The following is a 21,071-nucleotide window of genomic DNA, read 5'->3' as shown; positions in this document are numbered from 1 at the left end:
TAAAAGGACGATGTTACTCCCCTTCTCATCGAGTCAGAGGCCAAAGAAGTGTGTTGTGTCCCATCATGCACAGATGATGTTCTACTCAACTTCAAGGATAATTTTTTGGTTTGGTTTTATTTGTTTAACATCCTGTCAACAGCTAAGGTCATTTAAGGGCGGTCTCCCGTGCGTGCGATATGCATTCGTGTGGTGAGTGCGTATCTGTGTTTTGGGAGGCTGCGGTATGTTTGTGTTAAGTCTTCTTGTGATTAGCCTGATCTTTTGCCGACTTATTGTGCTACCTCACTGAAGCATAGTGCCGAAGGCACCCCGCATTTTTAATGACTCTGGTATGTCTCGGCTATTTACATAGTAGCCTTCCCAAAACTTAGTAAAAAACATTCCTAATCTTTCTTAATTTAAATTCGCCAATAATTACTACAATTCCCACATTTTGTACACAAATACACACCGGGACCTCCTGCCCTGCAGGTAGGTAAGAATTGTACCTGCTGCCCCCATTGCATGATCGTAAGAGGCGACTAAATCCGGGATGTTATCTTTTCTCTTCTTTCTTAACAACTTTCTTCTTCCTAATGTCTCCCTTGACAATGGCTCACTTTTGGCCTTTAGTTGAGCGTTCGCCGCTGTGAGGAAGGCTTTGGGTTCCGTCCCGTAGCCGAGACATATCAGAGTCTTTAACAAGAGGCCCAATGGGCCTGTATCGCTCACCTGGCTCAACAGCAACTTTGAAGTTGATTGATGTCATTTCTACAGATACTATGCTGATTACCTCTTTATTCAAATATCATAGTAAGCTAGGTTTATTCATATTAATACATTTACCAGTCCTTCATTCCAGCATTCTATTGGCCTAATACCAGGTCTCGGAGGCTCTTGGCTATCGCAAAATTATTGTTTACAGATTTAAGCCGATTTAATCCCTGTGACCTTGAATGCAGGTCAAGGTCATTTATTTGAACAAAATTGGTAGCACTACACCCCAGCATGCTAAAAGCCTAATATCAAATACCTGGGCCTCTTGGCTATTAAGGAGAAGTCAATTGAAGATTAAAGCCTATTTGAACAATGTGACCTTTAGTGACCTTGAATGAAGGTCATTTATTTGAACAAACTTTGGAGCGTTTCACCTCAGCATGCTACAGACCCAATACCAAGTCCCTTGGCCTCTTGGTTATTGAGAAGAAGTTGTTTGAAGATTATAGCCTATTTGACCCATGTGACCTTGAATGAGGGTCAGAGTCATTTATTTGAACAAACCTTGTAGCCCTTCACCCCAGCATGCTACAGGCCCAATATCAAGTCCCTGGGCCTCTTGGTTATTGAGAAGTCGTTTGAAGATTATGGCCTATTTGACCCATGTGACCTTGAATGAGGGTCAATGTCATTTATTTGAACAAACCTTGTAGCCCTTCACCCCAGCATGCTACAGGCCCAATATCAAGTCCCTGGGCCTCTTGGTTATTGAGAAGAAGTCGTTTGAAGATTATGGCCTATTTGACCCATGTGACCTTGAATGAGGGTCAAGGTCATTTATTTGAACAAACCTTGTAGCCCTTCACCCCAGCATGCTACAGGCCCAATAGCAAGTCCCTGGGCCTCTTTGTTATTGAGAAGAAGTCGTTTGAAGATTAAAACCTATTTGACCCATCTGACCTTGAATTAAGGTCAAAGTCATTTATTTGAACAAACTTTGTAGCCCTTCTCCCCAGCATGCTACAGGCCCAATATCAAGTCCCTTGGCCTCTTGGTTATTGAGAAGAAGTCGGAAGATTATAGCCTTTTTGACCCATGTGACATTGAATGAAGGTCAAGGTCATGTATTTGAACAATTTGGTAGCCCTTCACCCCAGCATTCTACAGGCCCAATATCAAGTCACTGGGCCTCTTGGTTATTGAGTAGAAGTCGTTGGAAGATTAAAGCCTTTTTGACCCATGCGACCTTGAATGAAGGTCAAGGTCATTTATTTAAACAACATGGTAGCCCTTCATCTCGGCATGCTACAGGCCCAATATCAAGTCCCTGGGCCTCTTGGTCATTGAGCAGAAGTCGTTGGAAGATTATAGCCTTTTTGACCCATGTGACCTTGAATGAAGGTCAACTTCATTGATTTGAACAAACTTGGTAGCCCTTCACCCCAGCATGCTACAGGTCCAATATCACCACTCTTCATAGATGGAAGGATCTTACGGTGCCCCTGGGGTCACATGTTTGCTCCTGAGAGGGAGTAAACCTTACTATAGTTTATATCGGGAAATCACATTTTTGAATATCATTTGTTTGATTTCTATTGGAATTCATTCTAACTTGGTTAATATTATCAGCATGACAGCTTAATGGTATGCACATGTTGGCCCTGACTGACCCCTTGGACTAATTGTCGGGCCAAAAAGGGTTAATTACATTTTTTTAAATTGTCATCAGCAAATCTAAGAATCCTAGGTGCTTCAAAAACGTCAAACACCCCGTTGACTGAAGCTAATAAGAAAGCCTGGCTAACCTCTAAAAGTTTCATACGCTGGGTTCAGAAGCTAGACAGACGGATGTTGTCACAAGCCCTGTGACCTTGAATGATGGTCAAGGTCATTCATTTGAACAAACATGAGCCTTTCATCCCAGGATGCTACAGACCCAATATCAGGTCATGTGTTGGTAATTGTGAAGAAGTTGAAAATGTAAAATGTTAACGACACACGACGGATGCCGCTGGACAAAAGGCGATCGGAGTAGGTCAACTGAGACTTTGTCTCAGGTGACCTAAAACCTGAAATGATTATTATTTAGTAGTTTTGACAAATAAACAAGAGGCCCAGTATCGCTCACCTGGTTTTCATGAGATATGAAACAAGAATAATGCTTAAGTATAATTGTCACTGGTATTACTATGTCAATATATCATAGGCATTTTATATGGGTACGTGAGGTTTATGCCAAAAAATGCATTAATCCATGAAATGAAATTGACTTTTGACACAACCCCACAGGGATGCTACCATACAAATGTGAGTGTTACTTAGTTTTAGAAAAGAAGTTGTTTAAACCAACTGACCCCTTTTGACACCGCCCTCTGGGGGGTGTCAGTTCCTTCCTTTATAAAATTTTGAATCCCTACCCAAAAGGTAGCTACCAGTCAAATACGTATCAATTTAGCCAAATTGACCCCTTTCAGTCCCTCCCTCAGCCCCGGGGGTCAGCCCTGTCATTTGTACTATTTTGAATCCCTACCCCAAGGGGATGCTACCAGGCAAATATGAGCTTATAGCCATTGCTATAGTTTCAGAGAAGTTTTTATATCAATTTATCCAAATTGACCCCTGTTGGCCCCACCCCTCAGACCCCCAGGGGTTCAGCCTCACCATTTGTACAATTTTGAATCCCCACCCCATAATGATGCTACCAAGTAAATAGGAGCAATATCCTTTGCTTGGTTTCAGAAAAGTCGTTTATATCAATGTAGCCCAATTGATCACATTTGGCCCCGCCCCTCAGGCCCCTGGGGGTCAACCCCATCATTTGTACAATTTTGAATCCCCACACCATAGTGATGCTACCAGGCAAATATGAGCGATATCCATTATTGGGTTTCAGAAAAGAAGTCGTTAGTATCAATAGAGCAAAATTGACCCCTTTTGGCCACGCCCCTCAGACCCCTGGGGGGTCAGCCCCACCATTTGTACAATTTTGATTCCTCACCCCATAGGGATGCTTCTGACCAAATTTGGTCAAATTCTGATCTGTGGTTATGAAGAAGTCAATTGTTGACGGACGGACGGACGGACAACGGACGCTACGTTATGGCATAAGCTCACCTTGGTCATTCGGACCAGGTGAGCTAACAAGACAGCTCACGCAGCTTGGTTAATGCAGGGTTCAATGAGGATAACCCATTAAAAAGGAAAGTCGTTTTTTTAAGTTCTGTTACCTTTTCCATATGAAGTTCGATATGAAATACCAATATTCCACCGACTTACCTTTCAAGTGGGGGATGTACCATAACTGGGTCTCGCTTGTGGATCACGTGACGTCTCAATTAGGGCAGTTAATGCAGAGTGTCTCGTGTAAGCCTTTCCCATTGTTATTTTATTGCAAAACTTCATAATTATCAAGAGAATGATTAAAAATATATATTTCTACTTGTGCATTGTGAAAATATTGGAATGTTTAATTTTTGTGCTGCAATAACAATCACAGCTCTGTACGGACTAGTGCAAGGCTAATCAACTAGAACCTATAAATACCAAAATACGCCTTTGCACCACGTACTTTTTATTTCAGATTAACACACTATTTCATATTACTATATTTTTTTGTCAAGTACCGTTATAAAGGCCTCCACGAAACGATTATTCATAGCAGTGTTAATGCACCGCTGATAACCAATGAATATTCATGTCAAAATCTTCTGTTTTACTGGTACAAATGTTACAGCGATGTTTATTTACTTGGTTACCATTGGTTACACGATGTACATCAACTTTAATAATGAAGATTTTTAATAAAAAATACAACACAACATATTTTCGGTGTATTTCTTTTTATTTTAAACATTTAAAATAATAAAATATAAAAGAATCAGTGTTTTATTTTTCACAAACACTGTGCTAAAAAAACAACAATGTCATCTGTTGGACAGAAACTGAAACTAACGAATTTATAAATGAAACGCATATAAACAACAATACAACTTAATTTTGTTGAAACACTTGCCTCAATTTTTGTTCTATAGTAGACATACAAACATCAATTATTTCAAATATACCAACAAAACAAGGCAGGGCGAAGGGATATGACCCCTATAGGGAAAAAAGTTCCAGGCAGCAACTCGTCCAAACAACCATCATGACGATAATTTTTCAACAAGATGAACCTGTGTATTTTTTCCAAGGTTTTAATCGCTAGATCATCTAAAGATAATAATTATGTACAGAGGTTTGACAATTCTAATGAAAAATGTAGTCAAAATATAGCTGAAAAGTGTAAAGAGTCTACACCAATTTATGACAATGACATTAGCATACCAGGTCTACCAACATTTTGTAGCCAATTATCCAAAACTTCACATCACATATTCAAAATCAGTTTTGCCAAGGATACAAACCGCTTTGTCAAAGGATGGGAATTGGATAAATTCTAAGAAATCTAGTGAAAAAACTCTTTTCTAAAACAAAAAAAAAGTCATAAAGAAAAAAATCATGTGTTGAGTGACTCGCGAGTGTATTGACAATGACCACACCTTTAATCGACTGCTTCAAAAAAACACAAAAACCAAAATAGACCTTTATAAGGCATGTGATACTAGAAGTTCTTTCATAACAAATACTACCACCTCACTTAATGATCTTGATGACAATCCAGTTGTTGCTGCCACACACATCATAAATGCCATCAAGCCAGCATTTGATAAACAATTTGAAACCTCATTTGATGTTGCAAAAGTCCCCAACTTGAACGTTCAAATTAAACAAACGGAAAATGAAAAAAAAAACACCCCCCCAAAACAACATGTGAAAGAACAGTTAAAACAATCATGCACCATTGCCTATGGTGACAATGAAGACAATGTTATAAACTGTCTTGCCAGTGGGACTTCTTATTCACAATATGAAAGAACACGTCTGAGAACTTTTTATGAGAGACCAGAAAAATCTAAAGAAAATATGGGAAAACGTTTGAAAAAAGAGAATGAAGGCATATGTAAAAAACGAAGTGCTATTGGTAAATTTACATCTTACCATTTCAACAAACTTATTTTTGTCCGATATCCACAATAGAGACAAAGGTTCAACTATAAATTTGTCCCAATTAGCAAAGAAGTATGATGTCCGTAACTCCAATGGAGAAATCCCGTCCAATGGTGGGCAAGTGCTCAAGCTATTTTCGCAAGAAAATGGAATTCCTGTGGATTGTTTTAACATAAATTGTGTTGTTTCCGGTCGTGATTACCCGCGGCGTGTTCGAAGACAAAAGAAGAAACTCTCGAGTGGAAAATTCTCTTTTCCCACTCCAACATCCTCTCAACACCTTCGTACCTCAATAAAAGACATGGTAAACAAAAGGGATCTTGATATGGGCGAGTTAGTAGCTCCAAAAATATTTGAAACACAAGTTCCCCAAAATGATGGTACAATCATATCAAAACAAATAACAATCCATGCAAGAAAAATATCCATGGCAAATATCCGTCAACAGGAACTGAAACGACATTTAGAGCTAAGGTCAGGGTACCCAAATTGTGACAGTACCAAGAATGTGACACTTTTCAATAAAATGGTTCTAATTGTCGCGAGAAAGAATTCCGCAAAAATAAACGTCTGTGACGTCATTTACGTTGTTGTTGACGTTATTTTTCCAATGGCATCCAGCTGCTGACTCACCTGGTATCCTGGTTAGCTGCTTTCAAAATGGGTAAGTAAGGTGACGTTTTGGCTTCCTATATCATTACCGATACCATTGAAAATTGATGAGGAAAGAAAATCGAATCCATAAAATCAAATTTCACTCAGGTTTAAATTGAGAGAAGACTAACAACAGCTGTTACGAGTCTTATTACCGCAGCTAGACCAACCAAACATTCTTCCGCCATCTTTCATAAGTTGACTGCATAGTGATCTAATGCGCATGACAGAAATGGGTGCATTCGTTTACAAAAGCAGGTGCTCTCCTAGCTAATTCCGGAAACAAGTCCGTTCTGTATCAAAAGAAATAAAATTTTAAACAAGAGGCCCAGGGGCCTTAACGGTCATCTGACTCTAAATTAAAACCCTTATATTATTGTAGTATGTATTCTCTGTAGCAAGTATATAGTGGCACTGTTGGCCATGGTGGCCATCTTGGATTTCTGACTGACCCAATAAATAACAACACTTGGTCTGGACAATCTAAAGATAATTTCTGGTAAGTTAGAGCTGAATCCCACTGGTGGAATTTGAGAAGAAGTTTTAATAGGCATTGTTCAGGAAAACCATGATTGCACAATCATGTAACAAAATGGCCGCCATGGCTGCCAAGTCAATGATTTTACTAGGCCGAAAAATAACAACACTTTGTTGGCCCTCCTTCCTTAACATCCTCACCCATTTCCAGCTCAATGGCACCAATGGAACTGGAGAAGTTTAAAATGTGTTTTTCAAGATGCCGGCCATGGCGGCCATCTTGGATTTCAGACCAATCAAAAACTAACAACACTTGGTCAGGATCCTCTCAGGAACATGTCAGGCAAGTTTCAGCCCAACAGCACTGGTGGAACTTGAGAAGAAGTTTAAAATGTGTTTTTCAAGATGGCGGTTATGGCGGCCATCTTGGATTTCGAATCGGCCCGAAAAATAACAACACTTGGTGGGGATCATCTCAGGATCATTTCTGGCAAGTTTCAGCCCAACAGCACTGGTGGAACTTGAGAAGAAGCTTAAAATGTGTTTTTCAAAATGGCGGCCATGGCGGCCATCTTGGATTTCGGACCGACCCGAAAAATAACAACATTTGGTCGGGATCATATCAGGATCATTTCAGGCAAGTTTCAGCTCAATAGCACTGGTGGAACTTGAGAAGAAGTTTAAAATGTGATTTTCAAGATGGCGGCCACGGCGGCCATCTTGGATTTCGGACCGACCCGAAAAATAACAACAATTGGTCAGGACCATCTCAGGATCATTTCAGACAAGTTTCAGCTCAATAGCACTGGTGGAACTTGAGACGAAGTTTAAAATGTGTTTTTCAAGATGGCGGCTATGGCGGCCATCTTGGATTTCGGACCGACCCAAAAAATAACAACACTTGGTCAGGACCATCTCAAGATCATTTCTGGCAAGTTTCAGCTCAATAGCACTGGTGGAACATGAGAAGAAGTTTAAGATGTGTTTTCAAAATGGCGGCTATGGCGGCCATCTTGGATTTCGGACCGACCCGAAAAATAACAACACTTAGTCAGGACCATCTCAGGATCATTTCAGGCAAGTTTCAGCTCAATCCCACTGGTGGAACTTGAGAAGAAGTTTGAAATGTGAAAAGTTTACGCACGGCGGACGGCAGACGGCGGACGGCGCACGACGACGGACGAAGCATGATGACTATAGGTCATCCTGACCCTTCGGGTCAGATGACCTAATAAAAACGTCGCTGCAGACCATTACCAAAACAATACTCCGAATCTTCTGATTTATAATTATACATATTTTAATATTAAATTGTGTATTCTTTTAGAGAAACCAGGGACATATATAGACATATCTTATTGTACGTCCCTGGAGAAACCCACAATTCTGATTCAATTTTTAATACGTTTTTCTGGTATGTATAATGAATATCAAATTTTAATGACATTAAATAATAATATCAGTGTAAGCGTCATATATATATATCAACTTTATCCCGATTTGGTGCATACGTGTAAGCTTCCAATATATATCAACCAATCTGTAGCGGACTTCGACCATGGCCATGGTCGAGGGCCATCCAAGGGAGACGACTCCAATGCGACAAAATGTAAACGATCGATGCATTAGTCATGGAAACTATATGTATAAATTTAAACATTATTTTACCCATTATTGAAACCGCTCTATAGTTGGTAAATAAGTCGCCTTCTTAACCATTCTTTTAACATTGTCTTGGTATCAATTATATCCGCAATAATTTCACAGCAATGGATCTTTGAATACTGTTAAAAAGGACTTGCCTACAAGAACAAGATGTTTTGAAATCCTATGATAAAAACCCACCCTACATTCTTAAAAAAAAATTCAACTCCTTGTTATAGGAATGTCACAGGAAGCAAAACCATAACACACTTAGGATTGATTTTTTTTATCCAATATCATATTTAATTAAAGAATGTCCAGTTATTTTATTTCAAGTTAAACTGGTATTCTGTTACGATAAAGTTACAAAGAAATTTGGGAAATTGATATTGATTTTAGTGACATAAATAAAGATGTATTCAAGGAAATATCATATCTTTAATGGAAACAAACAAGAGGCAATAGCTTATAAATTGTTTTCGATCATCACGTATAAACAAAATGACAACATTCTTTAAGCCGTCAAACCCCCCTACTGAAATAGAAACAAAATTACAACAATAATACAGTTAAAATTTTATTTGAATAATTATTAGCAAACACATGTTGTTCAACAGGAAAATATAAGAAATACACACCGGATCAAATGAAACAAGCTATTGAAGATGCAAAGCCTGGGAAGTCAATTAGAAGTCTTGAGAAGCTACATAAAATAAATCGCATGACCATATCCCGTCATCAAAAAGGATTATTGAAAGGCCATCCAGTCCGGGTGTTAAGCAAAGTAGAGGAGGAGCAATTAGTGGCATATATAGTATACTGTCAGGCCAGAGCTATGCCTTTAACACGGAAAGTAATAAAATCATTTGTCAGAGGTATTGTGTCCAAAAGCGGCAGACAACTGTCAGGATCAGGAAACGGTCCGTCCAATAAATGGTTTAGGTCTTTTCTATCACGGCATCCAAGACTATCGATGAAGAGTCCCCAACTAGTCGATGGTGGAAGGACAAGAATGTCAAATGAGACAGTCATGGCACAGCACTTCAAGCTATTATCTGAAACAATAGAGAAATTGGGTATGTTTATATTTTACAAAACTCCCAATAATTTACTAGACAGAAACAAACCAGAATGGTGACTGTTAACAAAATACAAAGTTGACACTTATTAAAATATCTATTTTTTTGTGTTCATAACAATTATAAATTCAATTTTAAATATCTTCAACAATGTCATTCATTCATTAAAATAAGGAGTCAAAAAATAAATTAAGTAAGGAACAAATTTGAGCATTTGTAATTCAATGAAACCTGTTTCATTTGAAAATACAACACATATTACATTAATGTTTGTCAATCAATCCATTTCAAGGTCTCGGAAATAAGCCAGAGTGCATATTCAATGTGGACGAGACAGGCTTTGGGAAGGGTATGTCCCTAGACAAGGTCTGTGTAGCTGACAGGAGACAGGCACAATCTCGAGTAGTTGTCACCTCAAACCACACAACAGCAAATGTATGTGTCTCTGCAGATGGACGTGTCTTACCCACCATGGTAATTTATGAAAAGTCCTTCCCAAGTGGAATGTATAGAGATGGTATGTGTCTCAGATTTCTTCGTTGCTGTTAAAATATGAATAAAATAAAATGATAATTTAAATAAAGACATCAATTAAATAAGACATTTCAGCACTAAGTTCTTGAAAACTTTGGTTTAAATTACCTTGAGAATAAAACTGATGTATTAATCTAAAGCTTTAAATATAACCATCAACACTTTGTACATTTTGATGACCTAAAAGTTGCCTGAATGCAGGAATGCTCCCCTAAATATAAAGATTATAGATATGTCTAAAGGTCCCTTATAGGGTGAGTGTTGCTGAAACAAACCTTTTGTTTTCTTTCCTGAAGGAATTCCACAAAGTTGGCTTTTCGGCACGTCAGAAAATGGCTACATGGACTCGGACTTGTTCCGAAAATGGTTCCAGGAAATTTTTCTGAAGCATGTGCCTAGGTCCAGACCTATTTTACTGGTGCTTGACAACCACGAGAGTCACCTTTCGATTCCACTTATTGATATGGCTAGAGCCAACCAGATAGAGTTCTTCTGCTTGCCACCCCATACGACCCATCTCCTTCAACCGCTAGATGTTGTGCTTTTCAGGCCACTAAAAAAAGCTGTGTCTGATTTAGCAGTCAGTCTAAGCTATGTAAACAAAGAACTTATATTTGGCAAACATAGGTATGGATCAATAATGATAAGATGAATCTGGAACTATACTATAATTGCACATTAAAAATATAATCCTTATGTTTTTATTCTAATCCAATTGAATTTTGAACGAAATTTAGACAGATATTATATATATATCATGTAATTAGTTAAGGCCACATAAAGGTAGCTCCTAGGTTTTCATGCAAATTTTTCTCAAAAGCAAAGAGGGAGAGCAACATATTTAACTTAGCTTATAATACTTGTCATAATTTTGAATATCATAATCAATCAATCACCTTCTTTTTTAATTCATCAAGACTAGCTCAGGTACTTCAAGCTGCTGTGGACAAGGTCTTCAGTCCTCACAATATCAAGGCTGGATTCAGGAAATGTGGCATTTTCCCGTTCGATAAAGATGCCATCGATAAGTCACAGCTAGCGCCCAAAGATCCAGAGTTCGATCCCATCAACAACATGGGACCAGGGGGAGACAACATTTCATCACGGCAAGACCCTCTCTGCCATTCTTGTGGTCAGTTTGTCATGGGCCATCCTCTGGTGACCCAAGGCATCATACCACAGGAATTGGCAGCTGTGCTGGTCCCGATCATTGGTCCACCTAAACAAAATAGAGCAACAAGAATTATCACTGAAGCAAGAGTTATAACAGGTGAAATACAACATAAATAACAAGGGCCCAATAGACCTGAATCGCTCAACTTCAATCCAATTATACTTTTTATCAACAGACCTATCAGTAGTTTGAGGAGTCCTTGAAAATATATTTTCCTAGTTGTATCATGGTAAAGTTCATTTGAACATAATTTTTGGTTATTCAGAAGTCGTTAAAAGATTTCAGCCTATTTGATCCATGTGACCTTGAATGTAGGTCAAGGTCATTCATCTAAACAAACTTCATCACAGCCTGCCACATGCCAAATACCAAGTCTCTGGGCCTCTTGGTTGTTGAGAAGATGTTTAAATGGTAAAGTTGACACCAGACAGACAGAAGGACGGACAGCCGAAGGACGCTGCGCGCACATCATAAGCTCGCCTGCCCAAAGGGCAGGTGAGCTAATAACATACCATAAACAAGTTACAAAACTTTCTTAGTGAAAAACAATATATTACTTACTAGAAACTCTTAATGATAATAAAGTAGACCAAAATAGTATCCATAAAACATTGTTTCAGGAGGGAAATATTCATATTATCAAATACTTCTCAAATTCAACCACTGAATATTTTAATAAATTCCATAATTATTTTTTATCAGCTTTTGAATTAATAAACCATTAACCAGATTTGTTTTATTGAAATTCATGGGCCGATTGGTACCTCCAATAACACTAGTCTCAGTCAAGAAACTTATTGTATGTCCTCTTATATTTCCTTGTTCTTTATCTTCTTATATTTCCTTGTTCTTTCCATTTCTGTGTTCTTTCTTAATTGATCTGTCTTTAATCCCAGGAGAACAAATCTATGAGCAGCTGAAGGAGAAAGAGGAGAAGAGGAAACCTAAACCGAATAAACAAAAACCACGGGTAAATTCTAAACAATAAACATAGCAAAATATTGATCCATATCCATATTTATTTTGGGTGAGATCGGTCAATAAACTCACATATTGTCCACTGTCCCATGCAATATTTGTTACTTATTTATCAAACTAATGAAACTAAAAATGCATATTGTCCTCTGTCCCATGCAATATTTGTTACTCATTTATCAAACTAATGAAACTAAAAATCCTCATGTGTCTGACCCCTAAGTAGTTGCTGGTTTGTACTGACTCTAGTATACGCAAATGAAGATTTCCTTTACCCACGGTTTAAAAAATACCCGTGGGATCTTTTTTCGCTAACCAAATTCTGTTATTTATCCAGAGAGAAAGTAATGAATCTACAATGACAAATACTGGGAAAGATGTGGATCAGGCACCCAAGAAAAGAGTTAAAAAGGTATTAATTGAGTGTATAAAGATTGAAATATTCATGTATGCATATAAATAGCATTTTGCAAATTGTAAAAATTTAAGTTTATGCTATAACCGTTATACTTACTAACTTCTAACCTTTCCTTGACTTTCAGGGCAAGCATCATGTTGAAACAGAATTACCAAAGTTGCATGTCCCTAAAAAAAGAGTCAGAAAGGTACATGTATAAACAAAATATTATTAGTATTAATGCAACGATATCAAAGATATGATAGCAACAATATCATGCAAAAGATCAATTGTTCTTTTTTTTTAAGTCATACATATTTAATGTACTGTTATGATGAACATTAATCTTATATATTTCTTAGGAAATTATTAGTATCACTTGGCTCTACTAACACTTGAAATATCATAGAAATGCTTTAATGTGTTTTAGCCAAAAACAGTAGAACTGACAAGCAACAACATAAGTGAAGAACTTGCTGACCCAGAATTCACCTGTCTTATATGCAATATCTAAGGTCATACCAGTGATGAAGAGAGTGGGATTTTCTGGGTTGGCTGTGATAATGCAAGGTGTAGCAGGTGGTATCACCGAGAGTGTCTGACTCATGACCAGCATGCAGATGTTGACTTTAGTCTACTCACTGGTGGTACATGGCATTGTCATCTGTGCCAAAATGATGGCATTCTACATTCAGAAGATATGTCATACCCATGAAGTACTTTGCCAAGTATGCATGCTGTCATGCACTGCGATCGAAATTCGTGATGGCATTGATTTGTTCTGGATTAACTGCAAGTGTGGGAAGTCATATCACAAGTCCTGTCTGCCTTCCTATGTTTACAGACAGTGGGATCTGGCAAAGGAAGCCTGGCGCTGTGGACATTGTCCTGATCATAATCTAGTTTAAAAAAAAAATTATCAATGAGTATCAAAAGAACCATGTCATTGACATTCTATTTTTTGTATAATTTACCTGAATCAATTTCTTTTTACTTATTAATTAACAAATGAATTTCACTTCATTAAATGTCTTTAAATTCATGACTTATTCAATGAATTGACAGATCTAAAAAATAATTCCTTATAATTCATTTATTAATTTACAATAATCATCATAATTTTCCATATTTCATAACCATCACCAATCCATTCATGTAAAAAACCATCTCCGCGATGCATTTTTGTTTGTTCTTAAGCTATGTATACTTTATCAAAATGTTATGAAGTGTCAGTATTTATTTCATGTATTTGAGTATTTCTCCGATTCCACAAAAATTAAAAAAAAACAGTACATGATTCATATGCAGTTTGTTATTTGTATAAACATTTATAATGTGTAGATAAGCACTTTTTGTTTAAAATGAAATCAGAATAATCAAGAGTTATATATAATTATATCATCAAAATTTCAATTTATACACAACACACCAAAACAGTATGAAAGTCAAAAAATTTATTGAATGGAACCAATAACTTGTTCAGGCTCATATTAAATATTATCTAAAGGTTTTGGCATTCTTAGGGGCTGCTCATTCTTACAACTAAATAACATCAACTAACAATATTACATAATAAATTTTTACTCGCTACTCAAAAGATACACCTAAACAATTAAGATACTAATTATACTATAGGGGCATGCAACCCCCAAGCTAGAGCGATCATAGCTTAGCTAGCTATGACTAATAGAGAGGAGAGAAACCTAGCTTGAGCGACCTCAAGCCACAGAGTAAGCAGTTGGTAGCTAAAAAGCAGGCAGTTCTGCTAAGACTGTTTCAGATGGGGCGACCCCCGAGCTTGGGCGATCCCAAGCATATCATCTACATAAGAAATAAATACACAAAATATGATATAATGAATTGGGGGCAAGAAATTCCCCGAATTTAAAAGTGCTAATATCACGGCGTGATAAATTCATTACTGTGAGTGATATCCTCTAACTATTCCTTACTAAGAAGAGCAGCCCAAAATAAAAATAAAAATGTGACAGCTTGCATTGTAACAAAATAAAGCTTATTATTAATTATAATTAACCAACACAGATGTACAAAAAGGTGCTGCGAGCCGGCTGCCCCAACCTGAATCAGGGAGGTAGGTTTATCCAATGCTCAGACCAGCTTGCCAGGTGTTGTCTCACCATGAGGCCTTACTTACCCCTAAACAAATGAGCCCGAAACAAGTAAAAAAGACATGTAATAAATATAAATATTATAAGTAAACACATATAATAAAAACAACATATACACATGAAAAGTACAGGCAATCAAAACAAAACAACAGTATATAAATATTAAAAGGTAATTATAATATAATATAAACAATTATACACAAACCACAGTAAAGAAAACTGCAAATTATCAAAGGTGGAGGTGGGGCGGATGGTGGATGATGAATAAAACACTGCTGCTACAAATAATCACGCTGCTTGAAAATGAATGCAGGTGGCGCTATCCCCCCGACGTATTTCCATTGGTCAAGAACATCACGTGATCAAAGGCGCGAGGTTAGAAATAGATATTTACTAACATGAAGACTGTGACGGGGTTTTTAAATGTTGTGTACAAACAACTATTTAGTAAACAAAATATCATTTTATACACAACACACCAAAACAGTATGAAAGTCAAAAAATTTATTGAATGGAACCAATAACTTGTTCAGGCTCATATTAAATATTATCTAAAGGTTTTGGCATTCTTAGGGGCTGCTCATTCTTACAACTAAATAACATCAACTAACAATATTACATAATAAATTTTTACTCGCTACTCAAAAGATACACCTAAACAATTAAGATACTAATTATACTATAGGGGCATGCAACCCCCAAGCTAGAGCGATCATAGCTTAGCTAGCTATGACTAATAGAGAGGAGAGAAACCTAGCTTGAGCGACCTCAAGCCACAGAGTAAGCAGTTGGTAGCTAAAAAGCAGGCAGTTCTGCTAAGACTGTTTCAGATGGGGCGACCCCCGAGCTTGGGCGATCCCAAGCATATCATCTACATAAGAAATAAATACACAAAATATGATATAATGAATTGGGGGCAAGAAATTCCCCGAATTTAAAAGGCCAAATCGAAGAGGTTACAATAAAGTAACCGAATGAGAGCCCCCAAGAAAGAAATTATGTGCAAGAAGGATATGACGATGTAATATTTTTAAGAGTGTAGATAAAGTGAATCGATGATGAACTAGAAAATTATTGATTATAATCAGTACAACTAAGCACAAATTTGCCTATAGAAATTAATGCACCGTATTACATATATACACACATAATTATCATATGCTCTAAAATGAGACATTAAGAAGTTAAATGTGGTCAGTGGCACAGTAACTGGTATAAAGCTTGCAGATAAACCAAGTAATGACAAGAGTTCAAATGATTGAAAGGTTATATCACGTATGGAATAAAGCTGAAAAAGAGAGGAAAAACATACCTAATACTATAAAGTGAGATAGTATTTAAAGGAGCACTAGATTCTGCGTCTGTGAATGAGACAGACGCAAGAACTACATCCTTCTGATGGAGGTTTAATTAAGGAAACAGTGCCAATGATAAAGTGTTAAGGATGATAATTAGGTACTGGGAACGCACCCTGAAGATGTAAGAGGATAACAAGCTCCGTATGTCAACTATATCTACTAATAATAGACAAAGAAAGGGTTGCAGATGTCCTAAGAAAGTCAACAAACTGGTTGCCAAGACTAAGGAACTTACATACACAGAACAGGTAGTTATAATGAACCTGCCAACACTCAAACTGATTACGATGCATAAAAGGAGATACGATTAAAGTTATAAGTACTTAATGCAATAAGGATACTGAATGTAGTACAGGGCTTTTACAGCTAACTTAAATAAACAAGATGTGAGTATTCCGAGAAACACCCAGAGAAGAGACTTGACTCTGTCGGACTCCAGAGAAGCAGCTTGACTCCAGGTATTTCACAGTGAAGAAAGAAATTGAGTACTCAAAACTAAAGAAGGGGCTTGACTCTACTGAACAGCAGAAATACAATAAGGATACTGAATGGTGTACAGGGCTTAAACAGCTAACTTAAATTAACAAGACTTGAGTATTTGGAGAAACACCCAGAGAAGAAACTTGGCTCTGATGAACTCCAGAGAAGCAACTTGACTCCAGGTATTTCACGGTGAAGAAAGAAAATGGAGTACTCGAAACTTATAGAAGGAGCTTGACTCTACTGAACCGCAGAGAAGCAACTTGACTCTAAAATGCCTGACTTAGAGAAGAAGCTTGACTCTACTTGACAGCAGAGAAGCAACTTGACTCTAAAATGCTTGACTTAGAGAAGAAGCTTGACTCTACTTGACAGCAGAGAAGCAACTTGACTCTAAAATGCTTGACTTAGAGAAGAAGCTTGACTCTACTTGACAGCAGAGAAGCAACTTGACTCTAAATCATTCATACTGAAAGGTCCTACTAGAGAAGAAGCTTGACCCTACTGAGCCATAGAGAAGCGACTTGACTCTAGTACCCCTGTAGTGACAAACTTGACTCCTATGTGCTACTGAGAATACCCTTGGCTCAGAGTCGCAGTGACTCATGAGAAGAGACTTGACTCGCAGACACAGCTGAGAAGACCCTTGACTCTTGAGTTGTGATTTCTCATGAGAAGAGTTTTGACTCATGATTGGAGAAGCGATGACATGACTGCATAAACTAACGAATCAAAACACAGCGAAGTAGTAGCTGGTGGCATGACAAACTTGACTCCTAAGTGCTACTGAGAAGACCCTTGGCTCTGAGTCTCAGTGACTCGTGAGAAGAGACTTGACTCGCAGACACAGCTGAGAAGAGTTTTGACTCTGAGTGTGATTACTCATGAGAAGAGTTTTGACTCATGATTGGAGAAGCAAAGATCTGACTACGTAAGCTAACGAATCAAAACACAGCGAAGTAGTAGGTAGCTAGTGCGGGACACTCTTGACTAAGTGCTACTGAGAAGACTACATACTTTGAGTCGCAGTGACTCATGAGAAGAGACTTGACTCGCAGACACAGCTGAGAAAACCCTTGACTCTTGAGTTGTGATTACTCATGAGAAGAGTTTTGACTCATGATTGGAGAAGCGATGACATGACTGCATAAACTAACGAATCAAAACACAGCGAAGTAGTAGCTGGTGGCATGACAAACTTGACTCCTAAGTGCTACTGAGAAGACCCTTGGCTCTGAGTCTGAGTTGACTTCGAGTTATGACAACTCAAGAGAAGAGTGACTTGATTGTGGTTGAAGACATGACCTGATTACCCACAAAATAAACAAATAAAACATGGCATAGGTTGGTGGCTATTGTAAGGAAAAACTTCACTTCTTATGGCTGCTGAGAAGATCCTAGACTTTAAGTTGTGATTACTCATGAGATGAGTGACTTGACTCGTAATAGAAGAGGCTTGATCTGACTGATAACTAATTAAACCTAGTACATGATAATAACAATCTAGTAACAGACTAAATAAAGTGAGGAAGAAACATCATCTCTATATATATCTATGACAAAGCTCTCCTTAACAGTTGCATAATATATTCCGCACAAGTATAAACAAGAATCTGTGACAAGTACAAGGAAAACAATAATGCTAGATACAGATAAAAAGGTGTGACAGCTATGCCGTAAACCAATTATTTAGAAATATCTGTGACAAGTACATAGAAAACAGTAACGCTAGATACAGATAGAAGGTGTGAACGCGAAGATATAAATGTTTACTAGAGTAACAAGTATCGAGAATGCTCCTCTGATATCCACGCTGTAACCAAAGTCTGGTCAGGTACAACAAGTCAAAATAGACAGATTGATGAGTAATCTCACCGCTGAAAAGTCCAAGACAACTGAGTTGGAAGCATAGTAAGCTGATGCTACGATTTCCACTTTATCTGCATGTCGCTATCATCGGGAGATGGAAACGCATAATGTAGTTCGGTGAGTTTCCGAGTCGTCTGTATGTAGTTATCAAAGTTGTTCGTTGATTATCCGAGGAGTCTGCATGTCGTAATCGTCGGGAGATTGAAATTCCGACTAGTTAAGTTGTTCGGTTAGTTCCGAGTACACTGCATGTCGTAATATCGCGAGATGGAAATCTAGACTAATAATGTTGTACGTGTAGTTCCTTAATTATTTTTCCTTAAATCAGATAATTACCCCTACAAAATTAACCGTAAACGCCAAAGAAGACGATGCAATGCCCTACAGTGTTCGACAAGACATGGGCGCTGCCATCTTGAATCCCGCACGGAATCCTGGGATCGCGCACCAAGCTACTGGTAGTGACGCGTTCCTGACCTGCTTGGCCGCCATGTTAGATGACCCGAGACGGTTTACAAACTGATGTCTTTCGATTTCCACTAGCACGAATAAGTCACACACAAAGTTAGATCCCGATAGCAAAGAAAACACATTGTGGTTGCATAAAGACTGTTAGGATCCAAATAGGAAATACACAGCTCGATGACGAATGACATTCGTCAATGTAAACTAAAGGAAATATCCTCGACACACGTCGATAAAAATGTAAACAAACACAACACACGTGTAAATACCGTTATTGGTGTGTACTTCACTGTCGTAGGAGACGACAACTCCAGGCAAAACACTCGTAAGTTCAAAAGTCAATAGGAGTTGTTGCGACGAAAGTAAACAATAGGAGAAAATAATGATGAATAAATGATGAATAAAACACTGCTGCTACAAATAATCACGCTGCTTGAAAATGAATGCAGGTGGCGCTATCCCCCCGACGTATTTCCATTGGTCAAGAACATCACGTGATCAAAGGCGCGAGGTTAGAAATAGATATTTACTAACATGAAGACTGTGACGGGGTTTTTAAATGTTGTGTACAAACAACTATTTAGTAAACAAAATATCATTATAACGATTTGCATTGATATCCGCCATATTGATTTTCGAGAAGTCGCTTTACATCATTTATAATCGCTTTAAATGTTTGTTATTTTGTTTAAATATCGTTGATTTTAGCAGGAAATGAAAAGTGCTTTCTACATTTTACATACCCGCTTCCAATTTCCGCATTTTGTGTGGATAAGACGCCTTATTTTACCACGACCGAAAGTGTCACAATTTGGGTCCTCGCACCTGCTGCAATCCGGAACCATGAGGTGATGACGTCACAGCGTGTTCGAATAAAAGCACGTGAGCGATCAATTGTAAAATCGATTATAATATTGAACTTACGATGCCTCCTTGTTAGAAAGGTTAAAAGAAAAACTGAAAGTTAAACTTTCAGAATGCATTCAACGAAAACATGTGAAAATTGTCACAATTTGGGTACCCTGACCTACATGTGAAAATTGTCACAATTTGGGTACCCTGACCTTAGGTATCTTTAGATCCTTTACAGACGAGCATTACGAGGCTCTAACGGCAGATGACATCAAAATGAGATTTCAGAGAATGAACCAAGATTGTCCAAATATGCCTAATGAAGATCAACGGACTTGAAAACATTGGAAAGAACCAGACACTGGAAAATTTGGCACGACCACAGTGACATTTCCAATCATTCACATTTTCTGATAATGGTTTCCATTCTCTATCATACGTCTGGCTTTCTCACAGACGAGGAATACAAAACAAATCATCCTGGCAGCAAGAATGTTGATGTCCAGAGCCTAGTGGAAAGCCCACAGTTATATCTTTTGGGACGGTCTGGCAGCTCCGATGCTGACCAAATGGTGTATACCGAGGAGCGCTTGAATGACATCATACATATGGCAGAACCAATAAGGATTCCAGAGGGAGTGCCAGTTTTTGATGTCTGTCGGGTCTTCTCGGGCGATGGGCCTGCACGGCAGTTCGAATCCGGTCAACAAAGAGGTGGGAATTATCCATGCTTTTGTGGAGTCCATGCGGAAAACTTTTCCAACATCCAAACCTGCTTTCTTAATACACAAAATGTCATGGCACTTTAAGAACGCAGAAAACATGTCACTGCTGGTACTCTGGCAGAGAATGAACGGTGGAATTTTAAATCCTTTTCAAAATCTTAGGAAGGAACACATCCTTATGGAACTGGAGGCCCGTATGATCTTCCCCGAAGTAGACAACATGCAGGATCTTCAGCAGCTGATTAACTCCACTTTGCATGGAATAGTGAGACCACCAGCTCTACTGGCACTTCACCCTGCACAATCCATTCCTGATTGTCTTCAATCTTATGAAGTTATGTCATCAGAGCCACTTCATGATTTAACTGGAGTTATCAATAACAAACTGCAGGAATTGCCCCCGCATTTGGGTTAATGTTGCGTCCCATTTTGTTGCTCATTAGTGTATTCATGTAAGATATACATTTTTGTACATTGTTGCAACTTGTACATTCCGATGACGTCACATTGTTTA

At 38.1% G+C, this 21,071-nt stretch overlaps 1 protein-coding gene and 2 long non-coding RNA genes across 9 annotated transcripts; 1 reads left to right on the top strand and 2 right to left on the bottom strand.

Annotated features, from left to right (window-relative positions):
* Positions 1-9,084: 9,084 nt before the first annotated feature.
* On the bottom strand, positions 9,085-10,150 carry LOC117314827. The gene is made up of 2 exons (XR_004529613.1): positions 9,862-10,150; positions 9,085-9,575 (listed from the first exon to the last, which is right to left on the bottom strand). It is a non-coding gene; the product is annotated as an uncharacterized LOC117314827 (long non-coding RNA).
* Positions 10,151-10,386: 236 nt separating this feature from the next.
* On the bottom strand, positions 10,387-19,849 carry LOC117344910. Of its 7 annotated transcripts, none has more exons than XR_004536289.1 (5): positions 19,724-19,849; positions 12,797-12,867; positions 12,072-12,251; positions 11,030-11,352; positions 10,387-10,724 (listed from the first exon to the last, which is right to left on the bottom strand). It is a non-coding gene; the product is annotated as an uncharacterized LOC117344910 (long non-coding RNA). The 7 variants fall into 7 exon arrangements; XR_004536288.1 differs by lacking the exon at positions 19,724-19,849 and adding an exon at positions 13,202-13,308; XR_004536290.1 differs by lacking the exon at positions 19,724-19,849 and adding an exon at positions 13,161-13,178.
* Positions 12,041-13,218, top strand: LOC117344909. Its single transcript, XM_033907793.1, has 4 exons — positions 12,041-12,277; positions 12,620-12,694; positions 12,825-12,887; positions 13,110-13,218. Exons 1-4 carry the CDS (start codon positions 12,056-12,058, stop codon positions 13,191-13,193), a joined length of 444 nt encoding a protein of 147 aa, XP_033763684.1. The 5' UTR covers positions 12,041-12,055; the 3' UTR covers positions 13,194-13,218.
* Positions 19,850-21,071: the final 1,222 nt, after the last annotated feature.

Source organism: Pecten maximus, chromosome 16 (genome assembly GCF_902652985.1).
Source record: "Pecten maximus chromosome 16, xPecMax1.1, whole genome shotgun sequence".
In the NCBI taxonomy this organism is placed as follows: Eukaryota; Metazoa; Mollusca; class Bivalvia; order Pectinida; family Pectinidae; genus Pecten; species Pecten maximus.
The sequence above is the reverse complement of the archived record's forward strand: the minus strand, read 5'-3'. Positions and strand labels throughout refer to the sequence as shown.